General features: G+C 41.4%; 1 protein-coding gene across 3 annotated transcripts in view; it reads right to left on the minus strand.

The window, feature by feature from the left end:
- Positions 1-16401: 16401 nt before the first annotated feature.
- hdgfl2 (HDGF like 2) overlaps positions 16402-27605 on the minus strand; it is a 104360-nt gene continuing 93156 nt past the window's right edge. For all 3 annotated transcript variants that reach the window (XM_068016541.1, XM_068016539.1, XM_068016540.1), the window contains 3 exons: positions 21274-21478; positions 20452-20584; positions 16402-17735 (listed from right to left, as the gene is read on the minus strand). In XM_068016541.1, coding sequence (XP_067872642.1) covers positions 17639-17735; positions 20452-20584; positions 21274-21478 — 435 coding nt within the window. In that variant the 3' untranslated portion in view covers positions 16402-17638. The remainder of the gene's footprint in view (positions 17736-20451; positions 20585-21273; positions 21479-27605) is intronic.

Below are 27605 nucleotides of genomic sequence, written 5' to 3' on the forward strand. Positions count from 1 at the left end.
CTGACTCGAGTACAGAGCACCTATAAAATATTGGATAGCTTGTACCTACTTGCTGCTGCTGGTAAATGCGAATTTTTTTTTTTTCCCTTCCTCCAGTGGCTTTTAAATAATGTCATTCTGTTCCCATTACTGAAATGACATGTGGCCTGCATTCAGTAATTATCAGCATCCGTCTATCAGTAAACCTTCAAGATTTTTGCATATAGCAGTAGCAATCAACTATTGGAAATCTAACCCCTTTCCATTTCAGGTTCTGGCATCTCTACTTGGTACATAGATATTTGGGTAGCAAACTAGAATGACAAATGATATTGCAATCTTACAAGGAGTGCTGTGTATTAGATTCTTTGTCCTAAAGAAGTCTCTGTTCTTTGTAGAGCTAGATGTGTTATACATTATTTACACTGCAAGCTTATCTAGACCGCACACTTTCTGCTGCTTGGCCTAATACTCGTGTGACTACAACATTGAGTGAGCGTAAACATCTCCCACTAATGACTCCATAGGGCCTGAAAGGGCTAATAGACTCCAAGTCTTTGTATATTAAAAATAAATAGGGACAGTCATTTTAACTTGGCATACTAGCCATCTCTGGTCAAATCTGATGACTCATCAGGAGGTTTCATGACTCCCTGATCATGTCAAGTTTGGAAGATCAGTAGTCTTGCTTGAAAGTCTCTTTGGATAACTTGGATGGCTTTGACCAATATTTATAGTATCCTATTGACTAGGTTTCTTGATCATCTGGTTTATCCAGAAAAATGTTGCCCCTGTGGAATAGGGATAAAGTTTCTCATTTCATCCTAGTACTCTCTGCTAGTGGCTAGCTTTCTCAGCTGGCACAGACATGGCCTCCTATACCACTTTTCTATGGTTGTATGCTGTGCATACTAGATACAATCTCTGAATTTTGTCTTTGGATGACAGCACCTTCCCATTCTAGGTCTCTTTATCCATCCCTTCTCGGCTTCCTTTTTTTTTTAAGCTACAGTTAATTTCTGGTACAAAATCTTGTGATTGTGAACTCACTGGCTTCTGTGGCACTTCTCTCTATTTTGGACTTCTTGGTAGTCTGGTATCTAGCCCTAGAAGTGCTTTTTTTTTTCTCTAGGCAAAATGGGTTTGGGTTTTTATTCTGCTCCAATCAATAGCTTAGTGGTAATTCACAACAGATTGATCAATCAGTTGGAAGAGCTTTGTTCACTTTTTTTTTTTTCCCTTTTAACTTTGTTCAAGTAAGATTTTGTATACTCTTCAAATTCCCATTTTTCTTAGAAATTGTGTGAAATATTCATTTTGTGAACTGTGGTCCATTGTCACAACTTGGTCAGGGATACTATGTTGCAAAAAGTTCACCCAAAGTTTGGATAACTGATTTTCTGTTTTGAGTACAACCTTTCACTTCAATAGATTGAAGTGAATCACCTATACAGAATTTTCCATTGTGGGAACAGCTAGGTATAGATTTATGCACAAGTCTGGAAATTTTGTTGTAATCAGAGGTTCTCTGATCCAGTCTAAGTATTGCACATAGTTGGCAGTTCCTGTTTTCTATTTTTGGATATTCCTGGCCACCATACAGATGACCGAACCCAAGCTCTGCATGTCATCATGCCTATGTGGCTCTAATGTACACAATCCAAGATCACTGATCCAAGTGAAGTTGGAATGACAAGTCAATCATTATACACTAGCAAATCAATGATTTCAGAATTCATAAATTTTCATACCATTAGGCCAGGCTTGAGGCCAACTCTGCAGTATTGACTTGTACAAGTACATTCTTCCTGCTTTTGGATATAACCAATTTTTTGCAGTTTCTGTATATCTACAGGCCACTGTTCAGTACATTGTGAATGAGGCTCTAGTCAAAGTATGGTCTGTTGCTCTTGATGGCACATCAGATGAAGTTTGTATCTTGCCCCAATCCTGTTGATTTGAGTCCCTGCAGACACTTTTTTTTCTGTGGGATGTTAATGCAGCATCAGCTAAGATGGGCAAGGTTGAACAACCTGCCATCTGATCTTGTGTAGAGAAAAATTCCTTCTGATGAATTGAACACATGTGAACAGCAGGGAGCAGATCCCAAACAGTGTAGGTGTGAGAACACAGCCCTGTTTCATGCCACTCAGGATAGGAAAGGGGTCTGATGAGGTGCCACTATGCTGAATTGTGCCTTTCATAGTCATGGAATGAGGTGGTGATACTTAATAGCTTTGGACATCTGATCTTTGCTTGTAGTCTGAAGAGACCATGTCTGCTGATGAGGTCAAAGGCTTTGAGATCTATGAAAGCAATGTAGAGGGGCATCTGTTCGCAGCATTTCTTCCTGTAGCTGGTGAAGGGAGAACATGGCAATGGTGGATCTCTGCTCAGAAGCCACACTACCTCAGGGTGGATATGCTCAGCCAGCTTCTGGAGCCTGTTTAAAACTACTCTAGCGAAGACTTTCCCCACTGTGCTGAGCAGGGAGATTCCACTATGTTGCAGTCACCCTTGTTCTGAGGGTGATATTGGCATCACATGTCCTGTGGTACTGCTCCCTCATCCCAGCCCAGGCAAAGCAGTTTGTGGAGTGCTGAGAGTAAAGCAGGCTTGGCACTCTTGGCTTCAGGGGTAATGCTGTCCTTTCCCAGGGACTTTTCCACTGGCTGGAGAATCAATGGCATCACTGAGTTCCAGTTTTGTTGGCTGTTCGTCCAGCTCATCCATGACTGGTACAGACTGGGCTGCAGTGAGGGTGGTCACAGTGACAACATCTTGCCCTGGAGTACTCTACCAGGTAGTGCTCCACCCAGCAATCCATTTGCTTGCGTTGGTCAGTGAGTGTCTCCTGATTTAGACTGGAGGGGGGGGGCGATCTACTTGGCCCAAAAGTATTCTTTCTATGCCATCATTCATTCCTCTCTTTCCAGTGTCAGAGGCCAGCTGAATACAATGGCATAGGTGTTGCCAGTAGTCATTTGCACAGTGACTGGCTGTTCTTTGTGCAGTGCTTCTGGCTAACTTTAAGTGCTACAGATGTTAACTACAAAGCCCCCAGTGAGTTCAACAGTGCAATGCACTTAGTGGCTTTGACCAGTTCCAGCTCTTCAAAGTGAGCCTGAAACCAGTTTGCATTCTGCTTCTCACGTTTGCCATAGCTGGTCATTGCTGAGTCATAGACTGCATCTCTGTGGGCCCACTTGGTCTCTGCATCTCCTGTAGGAGTGTTTTGAAGGGCTTTTTCAAGTGAATTTAGAAACTTGTACAACAGCTGTGGATAAGACTCATCGGGATTGCAGCTGCCTGCAATGAATTTGGCCTCAAGAAAACTAACATCATGGGACAGGACAGCAGAAATGCTCCATCCATTAATATTGGCGACCACGCTCGAAGTGGTTCAAGAGTTCACCTACCTAGGCTCAACTATCATCAGTAACCTGTCTCTGCAGAAATCAACAAGCTCATGGGAACGGCGTCTGCTGCTACGTCCAGACTGGCCAGGAGTGTGGGAAAATGGCACGCTGACCAGGAACACAAGTCAGTGTATCAAGCCTGTGTCCTCCGTATCTTGCTCTATGGCAGCAAGGCCTGGACAACATATATCTGCCAAGAGTGACGTCTCAATTCATTCCATCTTTGCCTCTGAAGAAAACTTGGCATCAGGTGGCAGGGCCGTATCTCCAACACAGACATCCGAGACAGTCAACATCCCCAGCATATACACCCTACTGAGCCAGTGGCGATGGATGGCTTGGCCACGTGGAAGATGGTAGGATCCCCAAGGGCGCATTGTACAGCAAGCTCATCACTGGTATCAGACCCACTGGCCGTCCATGTCTCCACTTTAAAGACATCTGCAAATGCGACATGAAGTTCTGTGAGCTTGACCAAGTTGTGGGAGTCAGTTGCCAGTGATCGCCAGAGCTGGTGGACAGCCATAAAGGTGGGGTTAAAGAGTGGAGAGTCGAAGAGACTTAGCAGTTGGCAGGAAAAAAGACAGAAGTGCAAGGAGAGAGCCAACTGTAACAGCCCCGACAACCAAACTTATCTGCAGCGCCTGTGGAAGAGTCTCACTCTAGAATTGGCCTTTATAGCCACTCCAGGCACTGCTTCGCAAACCACTGACTGCCTCTAGGTGCTTGCCCATTGTCTCTCGAGACAGAGGCCAAAGAAAATTATATGCTTGAAAGTGACTTTATGTTTGACATCACTTTTTTGATGCAGATGTAGGTCTAAGCATGCTTTTCTGCTTGACAGGGAAAATTCTTAGTTTTCCAAAATGTATAGGGGTTTCCATAATCATCTGTCCTTTCATATTGGAGAGTTGCTTAAAGTTGATCCTTCACCTTCTGTTTCCTCCCTCCTAGATCATGCAAATGCTTACAGCCAGCAATGTGTTGTCAACCATGGCTCTTGTGTTGTAGTTCCCAGACCTTGTACAACTTGCACCTGTGCCTAATTTGAAATTAATTAGTGCATCCATTGACTGATGTCTGCCATCCCATTACTTTAATGGAGATGCCCCAGTTTTTTTTTTTTGGGGGGGTGGAATTTCTCACTCTTTACCCTCAGCCACAGTAAAAGATTTTTCTTTTCTATGTGCACAGTTCACTTTTCACTTTTCAAAGTTTCTTGCCCAAGTACTGAATTCTTCTCGCAGGCCACCACAGTTCTGTGGTGCAGCTTGTATGCCTGACTCCATGTTGTCTATCTCATCTCTTTTGCTATGGAGAAGCTCCAGAGCACTTCACCACCTTTTCAGGGGTAAGCAGCTTTTCAGTCTTGCTCTACTGTACTGGAAATTTTTCTTTTTTTTTTTTAAGTTTACCACTGCTGCCATATCTATTGTAGTAGCATAAGTGTTTAAAGAAGTCGTTGATTTTCTTTTGCAGGGCTCAAGAATAGCGCTTATGTATTTTATAACACTCCAAGCTAATCTAACCCACAACTCCTACTGCTTCTCGGCCTAATGCCCATCTGACTGTCAAACATTAACCCTTTCAGGTCTTCATACTGTAGTATAACAATAGAAGCTTTCCTTCAAATTCATGCAATTATAAAAATAAATTTGTCAAGTTAGTTGCTATGACCATGGCTATACCATTTTTACTTGTTTTGGCTTGACTTCATTTTTTTCTATAACTTTTTTTTAAATAATTGACTTTAGTGTCAGGTCAACTTGCTTCAGCTAATGGAGAAATGTTCCTATTTGTGCATCACCATCTACATTTGAGGGACATTGCAGGGATAAAAAATGGTTAAGGAGCTATGGCCTGGTCTGCCAATCAATATGATCATGGTAGATCTTCAACTCTAACTTTTTCCTACTCACTACCTATATCCCCTGATTCTAAGACCAAAAAATCAATATGTTCAACCGGAGCATTCCCAACCCTTTGGGGTCACAAATTCCAAAGTATTACAACCCTGACAATTTCTCCAGCCGTCCTAACTGACCCACATGTTCTAGATTTCCCAGCCTGAGGAAACAACAACTGTCCACCCTGTCAAACCCCTTCAGAGTCTTGTATGGTTTAAGATGACCAAGTGTATGTTCAGTTTACTCAGCCTCATCATAGGTCAACCACTTCATTCCAGAACCTTCACTGTACTGACTCCTTCAATACAGTATCACCTTGTATGATTAAAAAATTGCATACAGTATTCCAGGTGTGGCTTCAAAAGCCCTGCACAAATTGTAGCAAGACTTTATTCTTGTGCTCCAATCCCCTTGCAACAAAGGCCAACATAATTCCTTTCAATGTTTCCCAAGCCCAAAAATGTTAAATACTGAGCAAGAGGGCAACTAAGTGTAGTTTTAGTGACCTGCGAGGAGGCAGAAGAGGTGGACATGTTTTTTTTAATTAATACTTTGCACCTGCCTTCGCAAGGGGATAATGCAGATGTTGTAGTTGCATGTGAAATATTGGATAAATGGGATAAAGAGGAAATACTAAGGGATTTTATCTTTTGTAGATAGAATACATTTCATGTGGGTCTGGTAATATAAGCTGAGATACAAGGGATGAAATAATGGAGGCTCTGGTTCTAGCTGTTAATTCCAATTCTCCCTGGTAGAATATTAGCAATCAAGTAATTACAAACCAGCCTAACCTTGGTAGTGGGCAAATTATTTGGGGAGGATGGAGGGACTGTATTCTCTTCCTTGTGAGAAGACACCCATTAATAATAACTGCATGAATTTAGTGTCTAACTTGATTTGCATTCTGAGGAGATAACAAGGAGGGTTGAAATATATTTGTAGTCCAGATGGATTTTAGCAAGGCTTTTGACAGATCTCATGTAACAGACTAGTCGAACATCCATGCCAATTTAAATCTAGAATTGGTAAAAGAATGGTCATGAGTTTGAGTGGAAGGCTGTTTCCAGTAAGGTGCTGCAGACCTCAACTACTTCCCTTGGTATGTATCAATGATTTTGACTTAATCATGCCCTTACATTTTAATAAATTTGCAGATTATTCAAAAATTGGCTGCTTAGTTGCTTTCTTCCTCAGAATAGATTGCAGGAAGATAGCAATGGACTTTTCAGCTGGAAAGAAAAGTGGCAAATGGAACTCCATCTAGAGGTGTGAAGTAATGCATTTGGGGAAGGCAAGAAAATATGCACAAATGGTAGGATACTGAAATGTAGAGAACCACAGGAATCTTGGTGCATGTCCATAGAGCCCTAACAGTGGCTGATCAGGTAAATTATGTGGCTAAGAGGCCATACAAGCTACCTTTTATTAGCTGAGCCATAGACAGAGCAGGGAGGTTGATAACTGTGAAACACTAATTAGGCTCACAGCTGGAGTACGGTTCTGTTCACACCTGGAACTGACACAATGGACTGTCTTCCTTCTATGATTTGATTTTTTTTTTGTATCTTGTGTACATTCTAAAGCAGCTGTTCCAAACTCTGGCCCTGATCACTGGCATTCTGACCCTTAACCTAGGTTGTTTGGCCTTTTATTGCAAACTTAGTTTGAAATTTAAGAACCTGGTTCTATTCTTGGCACTACCTCCATGGTGGAATTCTAAATCAACAACGAAGATCTGTTTTAAACTGCTCCCAAGCCACTCTGGTTTCATACCTGGCCCTCAAGACCAAAAAGCAAGCTTGAAAGCTGCCCTCTAAGCACTTCAAGAAGTGTCATAGGCAAAGAATAACTGTTTTACATCTAATCCTCCAGGAGAGCTGGAGTAACAATAATGATATTCAATTAGCATAGATTAAACAACTTATTTCCTTTTGTGTTGTGCTTTAAATGTCACCTTGTGTTGTGCTTTTGTACTTCAGTTATAGCTTCAGCTCCACTGCAAAAAGTCATGCAACTGTTAAAGTGGAACACTTCAATTCTCATGCTCTGCAGGCAACTTGTGTAACGGCATTTAAATGCCGACTCGGGTATGAAATTGAAACCTGGCTCAACCCGATCACATCCAACCCCGGCCAGAGTCCTTGGATTTTTTTTCCTCACGCCCAACCTAACTATCGTAATAAAGTTAATCATATCAAACATACCTTGTCCAAATCTTGTGAGCCACCATTCCGGCAGCAGGCTATTTTTGCAGAAGTTCCCTCCCTGCACAAGGCAGCACTGGGTCCGCGTCCAACCCGACGCTACCTGAGCCCGAAAGCCAGACCCACAAGAGCGACCCGAACCCAACACATCGTCTGGTCTGGTTGGGTGCGGGTCGGTTAGCCATGCTTTAATAGCATTTGATTCAGTTTGAATATTTGTAGAAAATTGTACTTCCTGTGATAGCATTTGGTTTGGATAGTACTCTGCCTATAATCCTCCAGTGCTAGTGCTTGGCCAAAACCAGACTTCTAAGATTATAATTACAGGTTTATGCACAGCTGCAAATTCTCCCAAAGTCATCTATTTTTAATGTCTCAACTGGACTTTGATTACAAAATCCCATAATATACGATGAGTTATTTCAGAGCTCTTCAAATTATAGGTCAGCATAGCTACTGATCAGCAAATGGTATTTCTGATCTCTCACCCAGTCTGCCTTCATTGGAAAAATCTATCTATTCCAGCAAAGACTCTGGCCCAATTGGCTACTTTTTATGCAATGAATGACACTGGGCTGGAGGGAGCAACCACAAGCTCGATTATACTTGCAGACTGAGTGGAGCTGTTCTGCAAAGTGGTCTTTTAAATGTAGAGGAGACTGCATTGTGAGCAGCAAATACAATATACCAAATTGAAGTACAAGTAAATTGCTGCTTTGCCTGGAAGGAGTGTTTGGGGGGGGCCTTGGATGGTGGGGAGAGAAAGTAAAGGGATAGGTATTACACCACCTGTGATTTTTGCATGGGAAGGGGACAAGGTACCACAGGTGTGGGAGTGGATTAGGATGTCTCCATGGGAACAGTCCCTTCAGAATGCTGATGGGGGAGGGGAAGATGTGTTTGGTGGCATGCTGGAGGTGCCAGAAATGGCGCAGGATGATCCTTTTGGATGTGCAGGCTGATTGGGTGGAAAGTGAGGACAAGGGGAAGCCTGGCTGGGTTCTGTGAGGAAGGGATGAGGGCAGAAGTGCAGGAAATAGGTCGGACACGGTTGAGGAGCTGTCAACCACTGGGGGAATCCTTGCTTAAGGAAAATGCATATCTGAAGAGCTGTTGTGGAAGGTTGTATCATTAGAACAGATGCATTGGAGACAGAAACTGGGAGAATGGAATGGAGTCATTTACAGGAGGCGGGGTGTGAGGAAGTGTAGTTGAGGTAGCTGTGGAGTAAGTGGGCTTATAATGAATATTAGTAGACACCCTATCCCCTAAAATGGAGACAGAAATTGAGGGGAAGTGTTGGAGATGGACCATGTGAAGATGAGAAAAGGGTGGAAATTGGAAACCAAATGGAGTTTTCTAGTTCAGGGCTAGAGCATGAAACTGCACCAATACAGTCAATGTACTGGAAGAAGTTAGGGGAGGGGGCCTTGAGCAAGATTAGAATGAGGAATGTTAGGCATATCTAGGATGCATGCAGGTACCCATAGCAACACCTTTATCTGCAGGAAGTGAGTAGGGTTGATGAATGTGAGAACAAGTTCAACCAGGTGGTGGATGGGAACCGGTTAGGCTTCTGTTCAAGGAAGAAATGGAGAGTCCTCAATGTCCTGGTGGCGGATGGAGGTGTAGAAAGATGGGATGTCCATAGTGAAGAGGAGGCAGTTAGGGCCAAGAAACTGGAAATTGTTAAGGGGGTAGGGTGTCAGATGTACGTAGGAAGAGACTGGGCAAGGGGAGGAAAAAAGTCAAGATAGGAAGAAACAAGTGTGATGAATAAGGCTAGTGAGTTACATGCAGAATAGCCGTTTGGAAATACGTGGCAATAACGGAAATGTGGCTTAAAAGGATGAGGACTGGGTGCTTACTATTCAAGGATACAGTGTTATGAAAAGATAGAGAAGGAAAAAAGGGAGGTGGGGTGACAGTACCAATTAGGGAAGACATTGTTGTTGGAAAGGGAGGATGTCCTTCAGGGATCAAAAACAGAATTCACTCGGTTAGAGTTGAGAAGCAAAAATGGGATGATCGCACTACTGGGGGTATTCTACAGGCTTCCATCTTGTGAGAGATCCAGGAGCAAATCTGCAGGAAAATCATGTGCTAGAACTATATAATGGTGATATTGGAATTGAAATACCCAAATATCAATTGGGATAATGTTAGAGGAAAGGGTAAGGAGGGGAGGAATTTTTGAAATTCATTCTGGAGAACTTTCTTGACCAGTATCTTCTCTGTCCACTTGGCCCAACTCATTCCCCAGCAGCAGATCTAGCAATACCTCCTTCCTAGTTGGACCAAGTGGCTGGGGGTTAAGACTTGAGTAAGAGTGATCATCATATAAGATTTAGTTTAGTAATGGAGAAGAGCAAGGAATAACCTGAAGTAGAACTTAAAAATTGGAAAAGAGCTAACTTCAATGGGATGAGGGGGGATCTAGTCAGGGTAAAATGGGCCCAAATATTGACAGGAATATCTGTAATGGAACAATGGGTGATATTTAAGGAGATGTTTTGGGTACGGCTAGGTGCTTTCCAACAAGGCCAAAAGGTAAGGGAATCAAAGCCAGGGCTCCTTGGAACATGATGAAACAAAAAGGCTGTATGATGCATATCAAGTAAATGTTTTGAGAATTGGGCCAAATATGTTGACAGGGGAAGTGAAGAGGAAAATAAGACTGGCAAAGAGAATGAGAATAAAATGGCAGTTAATATAAAGGGGAACTCAAGTCTTCTACTGGCACGTAAATAGTAAGTGGGCAATAAAAGGCAGTTGGGAGGCGGGGGGATGTTGGTGTGGTGCCATTAGGCACAAAGAGGGTGATGTATGCTTAGAGGCTTCCATCTAAGGGTAGGACAAGGGTAAAATACATAATGAGTACTTTGTATTGATCTCTAAGGAAGAGATGCTGACCATATCAGAAGCGGAGATGGTACAGGTAATGGATAGGATGATAATTGATAGGAAGGATATACTGGAAAGGCTGGCTATGCTTAAACTGGATAGTCCATCAGCTTGGATGGCTTGCATCCCAGGTTGTTAATGAAAGTGGGGGTGGAGATAGTGGAACGGCTTGTCATAATCTTCCTAGATCTGGGGAAGGTGCCAGAGGATTGGAGTGGCAAAGCTGTCACCCTTATTAAAGAGGGTTTAAAGACGTCCCTAATAACTACAGGCCACTCAGTTTAACATCAGTGGCGGGTAAGGTTTTAGAAACAATCAAGAAAAAAATCAACAGGCACTTGGAGAAGTTTGAGTTAATTAAGGAGAACCAGCACGAATGTCAAGGGCAGATCATGCTTGACTAATCTAATTGAATTTCTTTGAAGGAACAGAAGTTTGAAGGGAAAACAATGGATGCTGTCTATATGGATTTTAAGAAAGCGTTTGACAAAGTACCACATAAAAGGTTGGTTAACAAAATTGAGGCTCAGAAGAGGGATATGTCAGCATAGATTTATAAAAAAAACGGCTTAAAGAGAAACAGTCATGGTTCATGGCTGTTTTTCAGACTGCAGGATGGTAAACTCTTTTGCTGCCTTTGTAAAGCTCTGTTTAGACCTCAACCAGCATATTATATCCAGTTCTGGTCACCACACTTTAGGATGAGAGGATGCAGAGGAGATTTACCAGAATGGTTTTAGGGATGAGGAATTTTGGCTACAAGATTAGATTGAAGAAGCTGGGGTTGTTCTCCTAGGAGATAGAGGAGAAATTTGATAACTTGTCAATATCTTGTAAACTTTAGATAAAGTAGACAAAAGCTGTTCCCATTAGCTGATGGTACAAGGACTAGGACACCGATTTTAAGGTTTTGGGCAAGTCGTTGGGTGGCGGGAGAGGAAGAAACTTTTTTTTTTAAGCAGCAAGTAACAATAACTTGGAACTTGCTGATTAAGGGTGGTGGAAGTCGAGACGATGAATGATTTCCAAAGGAAATTGGATGTGCACATTTAGGGAAGTAAACTTGTAGGGCTAGCTGGCTAGAGCAGGGAATGGGACTGATTGGATTGCTGTAGAGAGCTGGCACGGACCAAATGGCATCCTTTTGTGCCTTTGACTAATTCATAAAATGTCAATTAGGATGATGCAGGTGTAATCATTAGGAAACAAATTTTAGAAGTGCCCCTAAGAAAATACAAATAAAACAAACGGAAGTTTGGTAAATTTAAGGTATGTTATTCCTAGTGTCAACTATGCAATCCACACCCTTCAGTGCCCAGCAGTTGCAGAAGGCCTTAAGCATAGGAGCTGACATTGCAAGCTCCCTCTCCAGCAACACCTGTGTGTAGCCATAGCTGTAGGAGGCAGGCTGAGCAAATCCCTTGACTGTGTACTGCCTGGAACTTTGGACTAATCCCATGTGAATATACTTTTAACTTGCCCCTCCCCACCAGGTGGCCAATGGTTAGGAGTGTGGGGTTGAAGTGCAAGCAGAATAGAGCCTGGCTACCCAACTTCAACTTCATGAAGGCCGAGAAAATGAGAAATAAAATCATCAAGCATGAGTTGTCAAAACTGAAGAAGGAAGCCACCAAGAAAGCATAAATGTCTGCGGTTCAAGCAAATGATTAAACTTTATATCAAAAAAAAACTACATGTGTTTATATTCAGTGTCCAGCATTCAGGGTTGGGCTAGACTGTAATGTTTTGTTTTGTTTTAAATCTACGTTTTGATGTGATTTTTTTTCTATACTAATAACATGTTTGATATTTTTGGGTCAGGTCGGGTATGAAAAATAATTAAAAGACTCTGGGCCCATTCGGGTCAGGTTTTAGTTTTATACCTGAGCCAAGCTTTAAACCAGAAGTCAAGAAGCAATGCCTTCAAATAGTCTCTCTCTCTAATCTAGGGCATCGGTTTAAAATAAGAACCAGGAAATTAAATTAGTTTGGGATAAGTAAATCAGTAATAAATAAAAGAAATAATGGGCGGCGCAGTGGTTAGCACCGCAGCCTCACAGCTCCAGGGACCCGGGTTCGATTCTGGGTACTGCCTGTGCGGAGTTTGCAAGTTCTCCCTGTCACCGCATGGGTTTTCGCCAGGTGCTCCGGTTTCCTCCCACACCCAAAGACTTGCAGGTGATAGGTAAATTGGCCATTGTAAATTGCCCCTAGTGTAGGTAGGTGGTAGGGAATATGGGATTACTGTAGGGTTAGTATAAATGGGTGGTTGTTGGTCGGCACAGACTCGGTGGGCCGAAGGGCCTGTTTCAGTGCTGTATCTCTAAATAAAAATAGGGTTAAATTAGGACTGTGGGTTAAGTTATAATAAAGACCTAAAGCATATAACCAAATTTAATTAAACAAGGTTATTACCAAGATTAAAAATTAAGTGGACAATTGAGTGATATTTTAAAACATGAAAACCTAATTAGTTAAATAAAACACAGTAGAGCTGGCAAGGTAGATGATGCATTGCAGTTGTAGCGTATGATCCACAGCAACCATGTCTGTAGTGGCTGTAGCTCGAGGAACTTTGGCTCCAAGTTGAAGAACTGCAATCTGAGCTGTGGACGCTGCAATACATCAGGGAGGCAGAAAGTTACCTGGACACTTTATTCCAGGCAGCAGTCACATCCCTTACTTCAGATTTGGTCCATGGTCAGGGAAAGGAGGGTGTGACTACAAGTGAGGTTGGTATGGAAATCTAGAAGGTAGCAGTGGAGAAGTCTCAACCCTTGCACTTGTTCAACGGGTACGAGGTTCTTGCAGCGTGTGTGGATGACAGCAGGGAAACAATGAACAAACTGACCACAGAGCCTGGTCCAGGGGCCCATTCAAGTTCAGGGAGTAAATAAGAATGTAGTAGTTTGGGGACAATTAGGGGAAAGATACTGTGTTCTCTGCAGCCAAGAGTTTGATTCTTGAAGGCTGTGTTGCCTGCCCAGTGCTAGTGTTGATAGCTCCGTGGGGCTGGAGAGGAACTTAGAGTGGGAGGGGAAGGATCCAGTTGTTGTGATTTACATGGGTACTAACGACATGGGTAGGACTAAAAGGGATTCTGTTAAGGGAATATGAGCAGCTGCAGGATAGGTTTAAAAAGCAGAACCATAAAGGTAACAACCTCTGGCTTACTACCTGAGCTACGAGAAAATTAGGCATAGGGTAAATAAGATCAGAGTTGAATACGGGACTCACAAAGATTGGTGTGGGAGAAATGGGTTTAGGTTCATGGGGCACTGACACCAATACTGAGGAAAGAGGGAGCTATTCAGTTGGGATGGGCTTCACTTGAACTATGCTGGGACTAGTGTAATAGTGAATCAAATAACTAGGACTGTAGAGAGAGCTTCAAACTATATAGTGGTGAGTAGGGAATAATATGACCAAATTAAAGGCTCTTTATCTGAATGCAGGCAACATTCCTAACAAGATAGATGTTACAGAAATAAATGGAGATGATTTGGTTGCAAGGTGACCAAAGCTGGGAACTAAATATTTAGGGATATTTGATATTTTGGAAGGATAGGCGAAAAGGAAGTAGGGGAGCTCTAATGATCTTGGCTTGGAAGATCAAGATGTAGAATCATTTTGGGTAGGGATAAGAAATAGCAAGGGAAAAAGGTCATTGGTGAGATTAGTCTATAGGCCCCATAACAGTAGTCACACTGTAGGATAGAATAGAAATAATAGGGGCCTGTAAGAAAGATACTGCAATAATTATGGGCAATTGTAATCTTATAGATTGGATAAAACAAATCGGCAAAAGTAGCCTTGAGGATGAGTTCCTAGAGTATATTCGACAAAGTTTCTTAGAACAATACGTTGTGGAACCAACCAGGGAACAAGCCATCTTTGATTTGGTAGTGTGTAATGAGACAGGATTAATGATCTCATAGTAATGGAAGGTTTTCAAATGCAGATAAAATTTGACAGTAAATTAATACCTAGGGAAGAGTGATCATCGCATGTGAATTCAGTTTGAGGGTGAGAAACTCTGATCTGAAATTAATGACAAATTGAAAAAAGGTAATTACAAAAGTAAGAAGACAGTGTTGGCTAAGGGACTGGGAAAATAGATTAAAAGATAAGACGATAAAAACTAATATATTTAATGAGATGTATCTTTGAGAGGTATGAAATATTCCATTGAGAAAGAAACTCCATGAGAAGGATGAACAATACGTGGCTAACTAAGGAAATTAAGTATGGAATCAAATTGAAAGAAAAGGCAGACAATGTTGTGAAGATCAGTGGTAGACCAGAAGGTTGGGAACATTTTAGAAACCAGCAAAAGATAACAAAGAAAATAGTACGTGTGAGTAAACTAGCAAGAAATATAAAAGCAGATAGTAAGCGCTTTTGCAAGTATATAAAAAGAAAAAGAGTAGCTATTGTAGACTCGGGAATTAATTACGGGAAACAAGGAAATGGCTGACTTTGAACAAGTATTTTGTATCTGTCTTCATGGTAGAGATACTAATGACATCCCAATAATAGTAGAAAACCAAGAGGCAAAAGAGAGGGAGGAACTTAAAACTATCACTAGAGAAAAAGTACTAGGCAAACTAATGGGACTAAAGGCTGTCACAAGATCCCTGGACCTGATGGCCTGCCTCCTAGGGTCTTAAAAGAAGTGGCTGCAGAAGTTGTAAAGTTCTAAAATTTCCTGGATTCTAGAAAGGTCCCAGAGGATTGGAAAACCACAGATGTAATGCCCCTATTCAAAAAAGGAGGGAGACAGAAAGCAGGAAAATATAGGCCAGTTAGCCTAACATCTGTCACTGGGAAAATGTTGGAGCTCATTATTAAGGAAGTAGTAGCAGGACATTTAGAAAATCATATTACAATTAAGCAGAGTTAACATCGTTTTATGAAAAGGAAATTGTGTTTGATAAATTTATTAAAGTTCTTTGAGGATGTAATGAGCCGGGTGGATAAATAAAAACCAGTAGATGTAGTGTATTTGGACTTCCAAAAGGCACTCAATAAGGTGTCACATGAAACGGTTACTGCACAGGATAAGAGCTCCTGGTGTTGAGGGTAAGCATGAATAGAGAATTGGCTAACTGACAGAAAACAGCCAGGATAAATGTGTCATTTGCAGGTTGCAACCTAACTATGGGTGTGCCACAGGGATCAGTGCTGGGGCCTCAACTATTTACAATCTGTATTAATGACTTGGATGAAGGGACTGAGTGTATTGTAGCCAAATTGTTGACAACACAAAGATAGGTGGGAAAGCATGTTATGAGGAGGACATAAAAAGAGTCTGCAAAGGGATATAGATAGGTTAAGTGAGTGGGGAAAAATTTGGCAGAGGGAGTATAATGTGGGAAAATGTGAGGTTGTCCACTTTGGCAGGAAGAATAGAAAAACAGATTATTATTTAAATGGAGAGAGACCACAGAATGCTGCAGTAGAGGGATCTGGGTGTCCTTGTACATGAAACCCAAAAAGTTAGCATGCAGATACAGCAAGTAATGGGGAAAGCAAATGGAATGTTGGTAAATCATGTGTTAATATTTGTGGTGAAAGACGAAGCATTAGTCTTCATTATTTCTCTAACAGTCTCTCTGGACTAATGCTTCGTCTTTCACCACATGCTTTGCCTTTGTCCCAGGACAGCTTTGTTATTTAATCTCCCACTGCCCTTTGTTCTCTTTCCCCACCCCCTCCCCTTCACTTGATTAAAACCCAATTCTTTTCTAACCTTTGCCAGTTCTGATGAAGGGTCACAGACCTGAAACGTTAAGTTTGCTTCTCTCTCCACAGATGCTGCCAGACCTGCTGAGTATTTCCAGCACTTTTTGGTTTTGCCCAGATAAATAGTTGTGTATAAAATTTCCATAATGGACAGATCGGTATCATATTCAATAACTGTTGACTAGCAGAAAACAAACTCAAAGAAAACTCCACACATTTTTTTTTATATATAAAAGTTTGCATTTTAAAACTTTCTAGATTAACCTGCTAAAGGCCATTTTTCCTTGGTGGTCTTTTACAACAGATTTGATTTTTTCCCTTTAAATTATTAACAAACAAAAGCCAGAGGTCAAGGCTCACAGTGCAGACCACCACAGTTAAGACGAAAAGTGAAGATGAGGTCAATCAAGACGTAGAGGTTAGGTTATACCAAAATTGAGTTTTGAAAGTCAGTAGGTTATTGGAGGAAGGGAAGACAAAGGAAGATAAGAGTTCCACAGTTTTGAGGTCATGTGAAAGAATTAGAGGAGAAGATGATGAGACTAGTCTTGATTTCAATATAGTAAGGATGAAGAGGATGTAGAACAACATATTTGGAGTTTAGAAGGAATAAAGAGGAAGAAATTCAGAAGATTAATGTAATTAAGTAGTTATGGGTCTCCCCTGCAGTGCTGCTCTCTTGCACCTATTCTTGGCACAAAGCGGCTTAAGAAGGGAGCTCATTACATCACTGTCAACATCACATAAATCTCCCACAAGGTCAAACTTTAATAACTGGTACTTATAACAAAGTCGTACTTTACAATGACAAAACTGAAATCTCTACATAATCAGTTCTTCTTCTAAAAAAAAAAGCTAGGAACTGAGAAATTAGACATTTTGGGGAAATCATGTAATGGACCATTGCAGTGGAAGAGGTTAAAAAAATGAAAGAAAAACACATTTTCTTTGTCTAATTCTGTGAGCCAACCCATCATGGAGAATATACTTCAGATTGACAAAGTTCAAACGAATAACTTCACGAAAGTTAAAAAAAACATATGCTCTGAAATTAAGTAAAGCATCTGCCATGAATTTCCTTGGGTGTTCTCCTGATTGGCCACTACTTCAGCAAGAATCCTGGTTGCATATCGATCCAGGATTTCTGCTGGTTGGGAAAACCCAGAGGAATTTCCTGGTTCTAGATTTAATCTACCAAAAAGCAGTTATTTCTGCATTTTGTGCCACATTCACTTCCTCTGCTCAAGATAAAAAAAAATACTTTAAATGTGCAGACCAATATTCTTCTTTTCTCTTTCCAACAAAATGAAGAAATACAGAGCTGCACATAGCAAGTGACCTCTTTCAGCTTCTTCGAGTGGGCAGATGACAAAACCAGTCTTTACTAGTTTCTAGGACAATTCAAGTGACAAATGTTCTTATTTGAAAGCAACCCAGATTTTAAAATGTGTCCCATAGTTGATTACATCTCAAAGCCTTAGCTCTCGTTAGCTGACTCCATCTCCATTGGAACAGGCTCTGTGTCAGTGGTGTGTTGGTCATCTGATTGAAGCACTGCAGATATGTCTGGAGCACTACAAGAGAAGTGATAAGACAATATTATTTCTATTCTACACAATGTTAAAATCATTGGGACATGCTTGAAACTACCACACTTAATCTATTCATAAATCTAGCATCTTCTTGGAGAAGCCAAGTGCTTCTGTTTATTTACTTTGAATAATTTCAAAAAATGCATGACCAAATTATTGCCAATGGCTAAGTGGGTGACTTTATCCACATGCCAATCAGTGGCGGGCTGCAGATCTACACAAACCAGAAATGTTAATGATACGATCCTCAGTCTGTGCTAGCAACAGGGCACTACAATCAGTTCCCTTTGGGTCACATGAGGAGGAGGAGAGGAAATCACTCAGGATGTCCACATCTTCATTGCTGTTGACTGACCTGTACTGACAAATGGCTCCCACAGTTGAGAAATCTACCATCATTACCTGCCTAAGAAAATGCTATAGGTTGAAGGGAAGAGGCCCAAAGTTAGTCTGAGATACTTGGCTCTGGTTTGTCTACTCTACTGCCCACAGATTTTCTCAGCTTGACCCTCTCAGTGCAGGAGAAAGTTCTGAGGAAACTTGAGGGGAAAGGGGAAAAATAAATGTGACAAGAGCCAAATGAAAGTTACAGGTAAAAAGACAAGACTGATTAAAAAAAGAGATTACAACAAAGGAATTGCTCATTTGAAATCCAATACAATTCAAACTAAAGACACCATTTATTAAAAGGTTGGCAACCTGTGGATAACTTGGTGGCTGGGACACTGGTGATATAATTTTGTGTGAATCAACTTCTTATACCTTTCCACACATCAAAGGGAGTGAGGGAATGGACAAATTAGAAGAAACAGAACACTGACAAATGTAAACAGAAAATATTAAACCAGGGATCCACGAGATGGTCTCAAAGGTCTGCCAAAAATAACCAGAGAATGTGTAGAAAAAAGTACAACAACTTGTACCCATAAATTAATTGTTTACTATTTGGAAGAAATACCCACATTTGTGTTGAGTTTGCCGACCTAAATAGGTTCACTGCATTCTGAAGATAATTCACATCTCTACAGCATTAACAGTATTAAATGCCTTTTTAAGATGTCTATTGGAGACTGTCACATGATGAATCAGTTACAGCAAAGGGAGGTGACTGTCAATCATCTGACGTAGTTTCCTAGAGCCACCTCTGTCTCATGGTGACACGAAGCATTACTTTGGTGATAGGTCTGAGCAATTGAAGACTTTTTTTAAAACGCACTTTTAATTGGGGGGAAATCATGTGACATTGGGTTTAAGTCTTGGTACAAGAATTGTTACTCAGCACTAGCAAGAAGTTTCACATTGAGTAAGTAAAACAAAAATAAATATAGATGTTTAATTGTATAACTAATTTTTATACAGAAAAAAATACTTGTGTTTTGGGGGTCGTGGAATTTCTAACATGAGAGGGGTGCTTCAGAAGCAGAAAAGTTGAGAACCGCTGATTTAAATAATCTTTTCTGATCACATACTTAGAAGAAAATTGCTATAGAAATTACACATCTAGGATATAACTAAAGGCAAGACACCATCCAAGGCATCAGTCTTTGCTGAGTGGCTGCACTTTTGCCTCTGAATTAGAAGGTGGTGGGTTTGAATCCCAGAGATGTGAGCTGCATTGGAGACACACTATACTGTTGGAGATGCCATCTTATGGGTGAGAAGTTCAGCAGGCATCTCCTTTCTCAGGTGGCTTTCAAAGATCCGATGACACTATGTGAAGAGTGGGTATTCACCCCAGTGTTCCGGCCAATATTTATTCCTCAACCAACCAATCACTAAAACAGATTATCTGTTCGTTATCTAATTTCTGATTGTGGGCCTTGCTTTGTGCAAATTGGCTGCACATTTTCCTACCTTGTAATATAAGAGTGACTATACTTCAAAAGTACTTCATTGATTGTAAAGCGTTTTGGACATCCTGAGATAGTGAAAGACACCATATAAATACAAGTCCTTTCTTTTTATTCATACAGATGCAGTAAAGAGCTCCTTCATTTACACGTTGCAAGTCATTTTGACACCTAAATCCCTAATCTAACTCCAACAGCATCTCAAAAGGTTTTCTGTCTGACAAGGAGGACTATTCTCAACATTTTCTAATGCATCCTCTACATTAGGCCCATACTCTCAACGAGTATAGATTTTGCCTTTCAGGGTCCCTGAGGAAGTTGAAGAGATTATCGGTTTCTGGTCCCAACTGGAATATTTCATATTCTGTATTGACATGAATAGAAGAATGAACAACTTAGCACTTATATCAGTGCCATATCTTTAAAAAGATGTCACAAGAAGTTTCACAACTAATGAATTGCTTTTGAAGTGCAGTCATTGGTATGTAGGGAAATGCACCAGACAATTTTGATAGCAAATGAGATGAACGACCAGTAAATCTATTTTTGGCGATGTTTTGTGTGTGGAACATTTGGCCAAAACACAGGGCAAACTCTTCAAATAATGCCACGGATGGTTTATGCCAACAAAACTACCAGAACATGAGGCTTCAAAAGAGGGGTACTCCCTCAATACGACAATGGTTTATGGGCTCAAGTCCACAACGAGGCTTGAATCTACAAAAATCTGACGCAAAGTTTCAAGTCTACAAACTGAGCCAAGCTGAATTGGAACTGCTAATGGTTCAAGTGCAAAGCAGAATCAAAAGTGTGGATTAATCACTTGCTATTGCTTATGCCACATTCACCTATTCTGTTTTTCAACCAATGTTTCCTCAGCATTATTCTCCTTTTCTGTCCGTGACGGATCTTGCTCTTGGTTCTCTGGGAGTATTTCATTCTTCTGAGATGCTGTCTCTCCATTTACTGCGGTAGAGGAATCTGTAGATAATTTATTGGTGAAAACAGATCAACTCCAGACTTTATTTAAAAACAAATAACCTAGTTCAGAGATAAATTATTACAATAATTAAACAGAGGTTTTGTAGGGTCGCCACAGTCAGATATTCTCCTCAAGAATGAACACCTAACAAGCTAGTTGACCATGGAGGTCAACAAGGTTATGCCTGATCCTGTCCTCGTGATATACACATAAACACTTCCCAGCATGCGTTGTTGGCCAATGATCATTTTTTCCCTCCCTAGCCCATGGTGTCTCATGCCAACTGCACTGCCCCAACTGCCAGAGACCAGCTAACACTCAAAAATGGGGACTATTCATCTGTGTGACCGACTAACACATCAAGGATTACAACTTTACAATAACCCATCAGGGAAAGATGTGAACTTTTTAAACTGTATTCACAATGAACAGTGATCCATGCTAAAATTAAGAACCAACATCAGAACATAATCAATCTAGCAAGTTAAGGGATGTGAGTGATGTGGTCAACCCTAACAACCTGTATTTATATGGAGCTTTTAACATAAAAGATGATCCCAAGACACTTCACATATACAAAGAGACAGGGAAATGAACAGCGAGTCACAAAAAGAGATTAGATGGGTAACAGACATCATAGTACCCAGCCGCAGTCTGCACCACCATATCCCAACTACAAAGTGCTCACCTGAATCTTGCTTCTCCTTCATGTTGCTCTCAGCTTCTTTCTCCTCCTCTTTGGTTTTGTTATTTTGCTGCTGTTCCTGATCAGAGTTAGTCTTCTTCAGTGTACTGTTGCTAGAATCATCTCCTCCCATAAACATGGACTTTAAATGACTATAGATCTCACCCGCTTTTGCCATGACTTCTTGACTGGCTTTATAGCGGCGTATCTGGAAAATGATGCCAACAAAATGTGAACACAATGGGTTAGAATGGTCCTACATACAGAGGACAACATTTTAAGTACCTCTGTGGGTAGTCTCAGAGTTCTCACTGATAGAGATGGGGAATGGTGCAGATCAACACTTTCCAGTTCTCTCAACTCTCCTTTGGGGGAGATATTTCAGATTCATTGTGTGACTCTTCAAATAGCTTAGGTGAACTCAAGAAGATAGAGTACAGGGGAGGATTGTGCACAAAAGAGAAGCATATCTTTCTAGCTTTAACTTCGTATAGGTCCATTAATTCAGTCAGCCGGTCACAAGGAGTTTTAAAAAAAACAAATTGTCAGAATCTTGTCCCAAGCTTAACTCAATACAAATGTTACATGTTTCATCAGTTGTTTACAACTCTTGTGGGACGATTCAAACTACTTTCAAACAACCATAAGTTGTGCAATTTGCTCAGTTATGTTTACAATTTCTTCCGGGTAAGCCCCACACTGTTGGAACTACCTAAACCTCTCCGGCTCGCTACCTTTGAAAAAAGTCAAGCTTGCCAAGCTTTCAGTCACCCAAATCTCTCCTTTCTGACATGCCCTGTTTTCCTTTCTCTTATTTTTGAAACTTTGGGATTTTTCTTATGTTAAAGGTGCTACAGGTTGCTTTCCTTTACAAGAGCTAAATAGAAGGATTTTTCTCTCTTACTTCATAGATATAATTTTTTTGCTTTGTTAAATTTGTAATTCACTGAATTGAATATTTCATTGCTCAGTCTGTAAAATTCTCAGTAACACAGCTCATAAGAAAAACCCTTATTTATACTCAAACAGTAAGTACATGTACTATAGCATCCAACTTATCTTCAACTTTTTAAATCAAAAAGTAAGGAGGCATGAAGATAGCAGCTCATGACTGAGTGCAGCTTGAGACAGAGAGTGAACTTGGGAATTTAGTAAGTGTGGGAATTCAGTGCAGTGAGGAAGGAGGTGCTGTTCTGATCGGTTATCAAAAAGGAGTGGTCTAAGGGAGCCAGAGACCAGCAGTGAGATGTGAGAGCTGAAGCCCAGAACCATTAATTAGGTGAGTAGACAAGCGGTGAGTTTAAAGTTTTTTTTTAAACCTCTCTAAACAGGGGCTGTACTTTAAATGATACTGGGGAGATATAAATATTGCACTAAATTTATAGCTAAACTGGTTAACCCAATTGATATAACTACAGATAATTGCTGAGTGATATTTCTAAACCTAATTTGTAAATAAAACACAGTAAAGATGGCAGGGCAGGTAATGCTTTACAGCTGTAGCAAGTGGGACACCTGTGTGATCCACAGCAACCACACCTGCAGTAAGTGTCTGCAGCTCGAGGAACGTCAGCTCAGAGTGGATGAGCTGGACTCTGAGCTTTGGATATGGCTATGCATCAAGGAGGGGGAAAGTTACCTAGACACTGTGATCCAGGATGCAGTCACACCCCTTAAGCTAGGTACTTCAGATTTGGTCCGTGGTCAGGGACAGGAGGGTATGACTGCAAGAGAGGCAGCTATGGGGATCTGGAAAGTAGGACTGGAGGAACCTCAGCCCTTGCAATTGTCCAACAGATTTGATGTTCTTGTAGCTTGTGTGGATGAGAGCAGGGACTGCAGGGAGGATAAGTAAACTGATCACGGCACCATGGTGCAGGGGGCATTCAAGTGGGGGAAGTAAAAAGGAATATAGCTGTAGGGGATAGACACTGTTCTCTGCAGCCGAGAGCAGGAGTCCCAAAGGCTTTGTTGCCTGCCTGGTGCCAGGATTAAGGACATCTTCTCGGGGCTGGAGAGGAACGGAGTGGGAGGGGAAGGATCCAGCTGTCATCGTCCACGTGGGTACCAATGACATAGGTAGGACGAAGAAAGAGGTTTTGCTGAGGGAGTATGAGCAGTTAGGAACTAAATTAAAAAGCAGAACCACAAAAGGTAATCATCTCTGGATTACTACCGGAGCCACAAGCAAATTGGCATAGGGTAAATAAGATTAGAAAGTTGAATATGTGGCTCAAAGATTGGTGTGGGAGAAATGGGTTTCGATTCATGGGGCATTGGCACCAGTACTAGGGAAAGAGGGAGCTGTACCATTGGGAGAGCCTTTACCTAAACAGTGCTGGGACCAACGTCCTGGCGAATCATATAACGAGGGCTGTAGAGAGGGCTTTAAACTAAATAGTGTGGGAGAAGGTTCACGTGAGGGGAGATTTGGAAAGTTAAAGGACAAGGAAACAGTGCAGGATAATGATACAGATTATGAGAACCAGACTGTGACAGGAAGGGACAGAGTGTACAAACATAAGAAGGCACCAGCAAATAAGGCCAGAGTAGGCAAAAATGGTAAGACGACAGAATTAAAGGCTCTTTATCTGAATGCTCGAGGCATTTGTAACAAGATGGATGAATTGATAGCACAAATAGAAATAAATAAGTATGATATGATGGCCATTACAGAAACATTGTTGCAAGCTGACCACAGCTGGGACCTGAATATTTAAGGATATGATATTTCGGAAGGACAGAAGGAAAAGGAAGTGGAGTAGCTCTGTTAATAAAGGTTCAATAGTGAGAAATGATCTTGGATCAGAAGATCAAGATGTAGAATCAGTTTGGGCAGAGATAAGAAACAGCAGTCACTTCTAGTAGTAGTTAATAGACCCCCTAACAGCAGCTACAAAATAGGACACAATATACATCACAAAATAACCATTTCCGAAAAAGGGTCACTGACCCGAAACGTTAACTCTGCTTCTCTTTCCACAGATGCTGCCAGACCTGCTGAGTGGTTCCAGTATTTCTTGTTTTTATTACAAAATAATGGGGACTTGCAAGAAAAGTACGGCAATAATTGTGGGTGAGTTTAATCTTCACATTGATCAGACAAATAGGCAAAGGCAGCCTGGAGGATGAGTTCATAGAGTGTATTTGTGACAGTTTCTTAGAACAATATGTTCTAGAACTGACCAGGGACCAGGCTATTTTGGATCTGGTAATGTGTAATGAGACAGGATTAATTAAATACCTCATAGTAAAGGACTCTCCAGGCAAGAGTGATCACAACATGATGAATTTCACATTCAGTTTGAGGGTGAGAAATAATGTGGGTCCATACCTAGGGTCTTATACTTAAATAAAGGCAATTACAAGTGTATGAAGACAGAGTTGGCTAAAGTAGATTGGGAAACTATGTTAAAAGGTAAAACGGTACAGAAGCAGTGGTAGACATTTAAAGGAGTTATGAATAACTCGCAACAAAGATATATTCCATTGAGGAAGAAAGACTCTACCAGAAGGATGCACCCTCTGTGGCTAACTAAGGAGGTTAAGGGTGGTATCAAATTGAGAAAGAAGGCGTACAATGCTGTGAAAATTAGTGGTAGGCCATAAGGTTGGGAAACTTTTAGAAATCAGCAAAGAGGGAGAAATTGGAGTATGAGAGAAAACTAGTAAGAATTATAACAACAGACAGTAAAAGCTTCTACAAATATATAAAAAGGAAATGAGTAGCTAAAGTGAGCATTGGTCCCTTACATGATGAGACTTAGGAATTAATAGCGGCAAACAAGGAAAGGGCAGAGGCTTTGAACAAGTATCTTGTATCTGTCTTCACAATCGAAGATACAAAAAGCATCCCAAGAATAGTAGAAAATCAGGAGGCAAAAGGGAGGAACTTCAAACAATCACTATCACCAGAGAAAAAGTAATGGGAATACTAATGGGACTAAAGGCTGACAAGTCCCCTGGACCTGATGGCCTGCATCCGAGGGTCTTAAAAGAAGTGGCTGCAGACATAGTGGATGCATTGGCTGTAAATATTCCACAATTCCCTAGATTCTGGAAAGGTCCCAGCTGATTATAAAACCATAAATATAACACCTCTGATCAAGAAAGGAGAGTGACAGAAAGCTGTAAACGATAGCCCAGTTAGCCCAATGTCTGTCCGTTATTAAAGAGGTAGTAGCAGAACATGGGTGGTTGTTGGTCGGCACAGACTCGGTGGGCCGAAGGGCCTGTTTCAGTGCTGTAACTCAAAATTAAAAAAAAAAAAATCTAGAAAATCATATATTCAGGCAGAGTCAACATGGTTTTGTGAAAGGGAAATAGTGTTTGACAAATTTATTAGAGATCTTTGAGGATTTAACAAACAAAGTGGATAAAGGGGAACCAGTAGATGCACTCTATTTGGATTTCCAAAAGGCATTCAAGAAGGTGCCACATAAAAGATTATTACACAAGGTAAGAGCTCATGGTGTTGGGGATGATATATTAGCATGGACAGAGGACTGGCTAACTAACAGGAAACAGAGAGTTGGGATAAATGGGTCATTTTCAGAATAACAAACTGTAGCTAGTGGAGTGCCACAAGGATCAGTGCTGGGGCATCAACTATTTACGATCTATATTAATGACTTAGATGAAGTGACCGATTGTATTGTTGCCAAATTTGCTGATGGTATGAAGATAGGTAGGAAAGCAAGTTGAGAAGAGGATACAAAGAGTCATCAAAGGGATATAGATAATAGGTTCAGTGAGTAGGCAAAAATCTTGCAGATGGAGTATAATGTGGGAAAATGTGAGGTTGTTCACTTTGGTAGGAAGAATAGAACAGCAGATTGTTATTTAAATGGAGAGAGAACACATAATGCTGCAGAACAGAGGGACCTGGGTGTCCTTGTACATGGATCACAAAGTCATCATGCAGGTACAGCAAGTAACTAGGAAGGCAAATCAAATGTTGGCCTTTATTGCAAGGAGGTTGGAGTAGAGAAGTAGGAAATTATTGCTACAACTGTACAGGGCACTGGTGAGCCCACACCTAGCGTGCTGTGTACAGTTCTGGTCACTTATTTAAGGAAGGACATACTTGCATTGGAAGCAGTTCAAAAATGGTTCACTGGGCTGATTCCTGGGACAATTTTTGCCCATGCCTAATTGCCCTTCATAAAGAAGTGGTGAGCTGCCTTCTTGAACCGCTGCAGTCCATGTGGGATAGGTACATCCACAGTGGTTAGGAAGGGAGTTCCAGGATTTTGACACAGCGACAGTGAAGGAACGGCGATATAGTTCCAAATCAGGATGGTGCGTGGCTTGGAGGGGAACTTGCAGGTGGTGGTGTTCCTATGCATTTGCTGCCCTTGTCCTTCTAGGTGGTAGAGGCTGCGGGTTTGGAAGGTGCTGTCTAAGGAGCCTTGGTGCGTTGCTGCAGTGCATCTTGTAGATGGTAAACACTGTTGCCACTGTGCGCTGGCGGTGGAGGGAGTGAATGTTTGTGGATGGGGTGCCAATCAAGCAGGCTGCTTTGTCCTGGATGGTGTTGAGCTTCTTGAGTGTTGTTGGAGCTGCATCCATCCAGGCCATCAAGGCAAGTAGAGAGTATTCCATCACACTCCTGACTTGTGCCTTGTAGATGGTGGACAAGCTTTGGGGAGTCAGCAGGTGAGTTATCCGCCTCAGGATTCCTAGCCTCTGACCTGCTCTTGTAGCCACGGTATTTATATGGCTACACCAGTTCAGTTTCCGGTCAATGGTAACCCCAGAATGTTGACAGCGGGGGATTCAGCGATGGTAATGCCATTGAATGTCATGGGGAGATGGTTAGATTCTCTCTTGTTGGAAGTGGTCATTGCCTGGCACTTGTGTGGCACGAATGTTATTTGTCACTTATCAACCCAAGCCTTGATGTTGTCTAGGTCTTGCTGCAATTCTGCACAAACTGCTTCAGTATCTGAGGAGTCATGAATGGTGCTGAAATTTGTGCAATCATCAGCAAACATCCCCACTTCTGACCTTATGATCGAAGGAAGGTCATTGTTGAAGTAGCTGAAGATGGTTGGGTCTAGGATACTACCCTGAGGAACCCCTCCAGTGATGTCCTGGAGCTGAGATGATTGACCTCCAACAACCACAATCATCTTCCTTTGTGCTAGGTATGACTCCAACCAGCGGAGAGTTTTCCCCCGATTCCCATTGACTCGTTTTGCTAGGGCTACTTAATGCCATACTCAGTCAAATGCTGCCTAGATGTCAAGGGCAGTCACTCTCACCTCACCTCTTGAGTTCAGCTCTTTTGTCCATGTTTGAACCAAGGCTGTAATGAGGTGAGTGACCCTGGC

This window comes from Heterodontus francisci, chromosome 36 (genome assembly GCF_036365525.1).
Source record: "Heterodontus francisci isolate sHetFra1 chromosome 36, sHetFra1.hap1, whole genome shotgun sequence".
Taxonomy (NCBI): Eukaryota; Metazoa; Chordata; class Chondrichthyes; order Heterodontiformes; family Heterodontidae; genus Heterodontus; species Heterodontus francisci.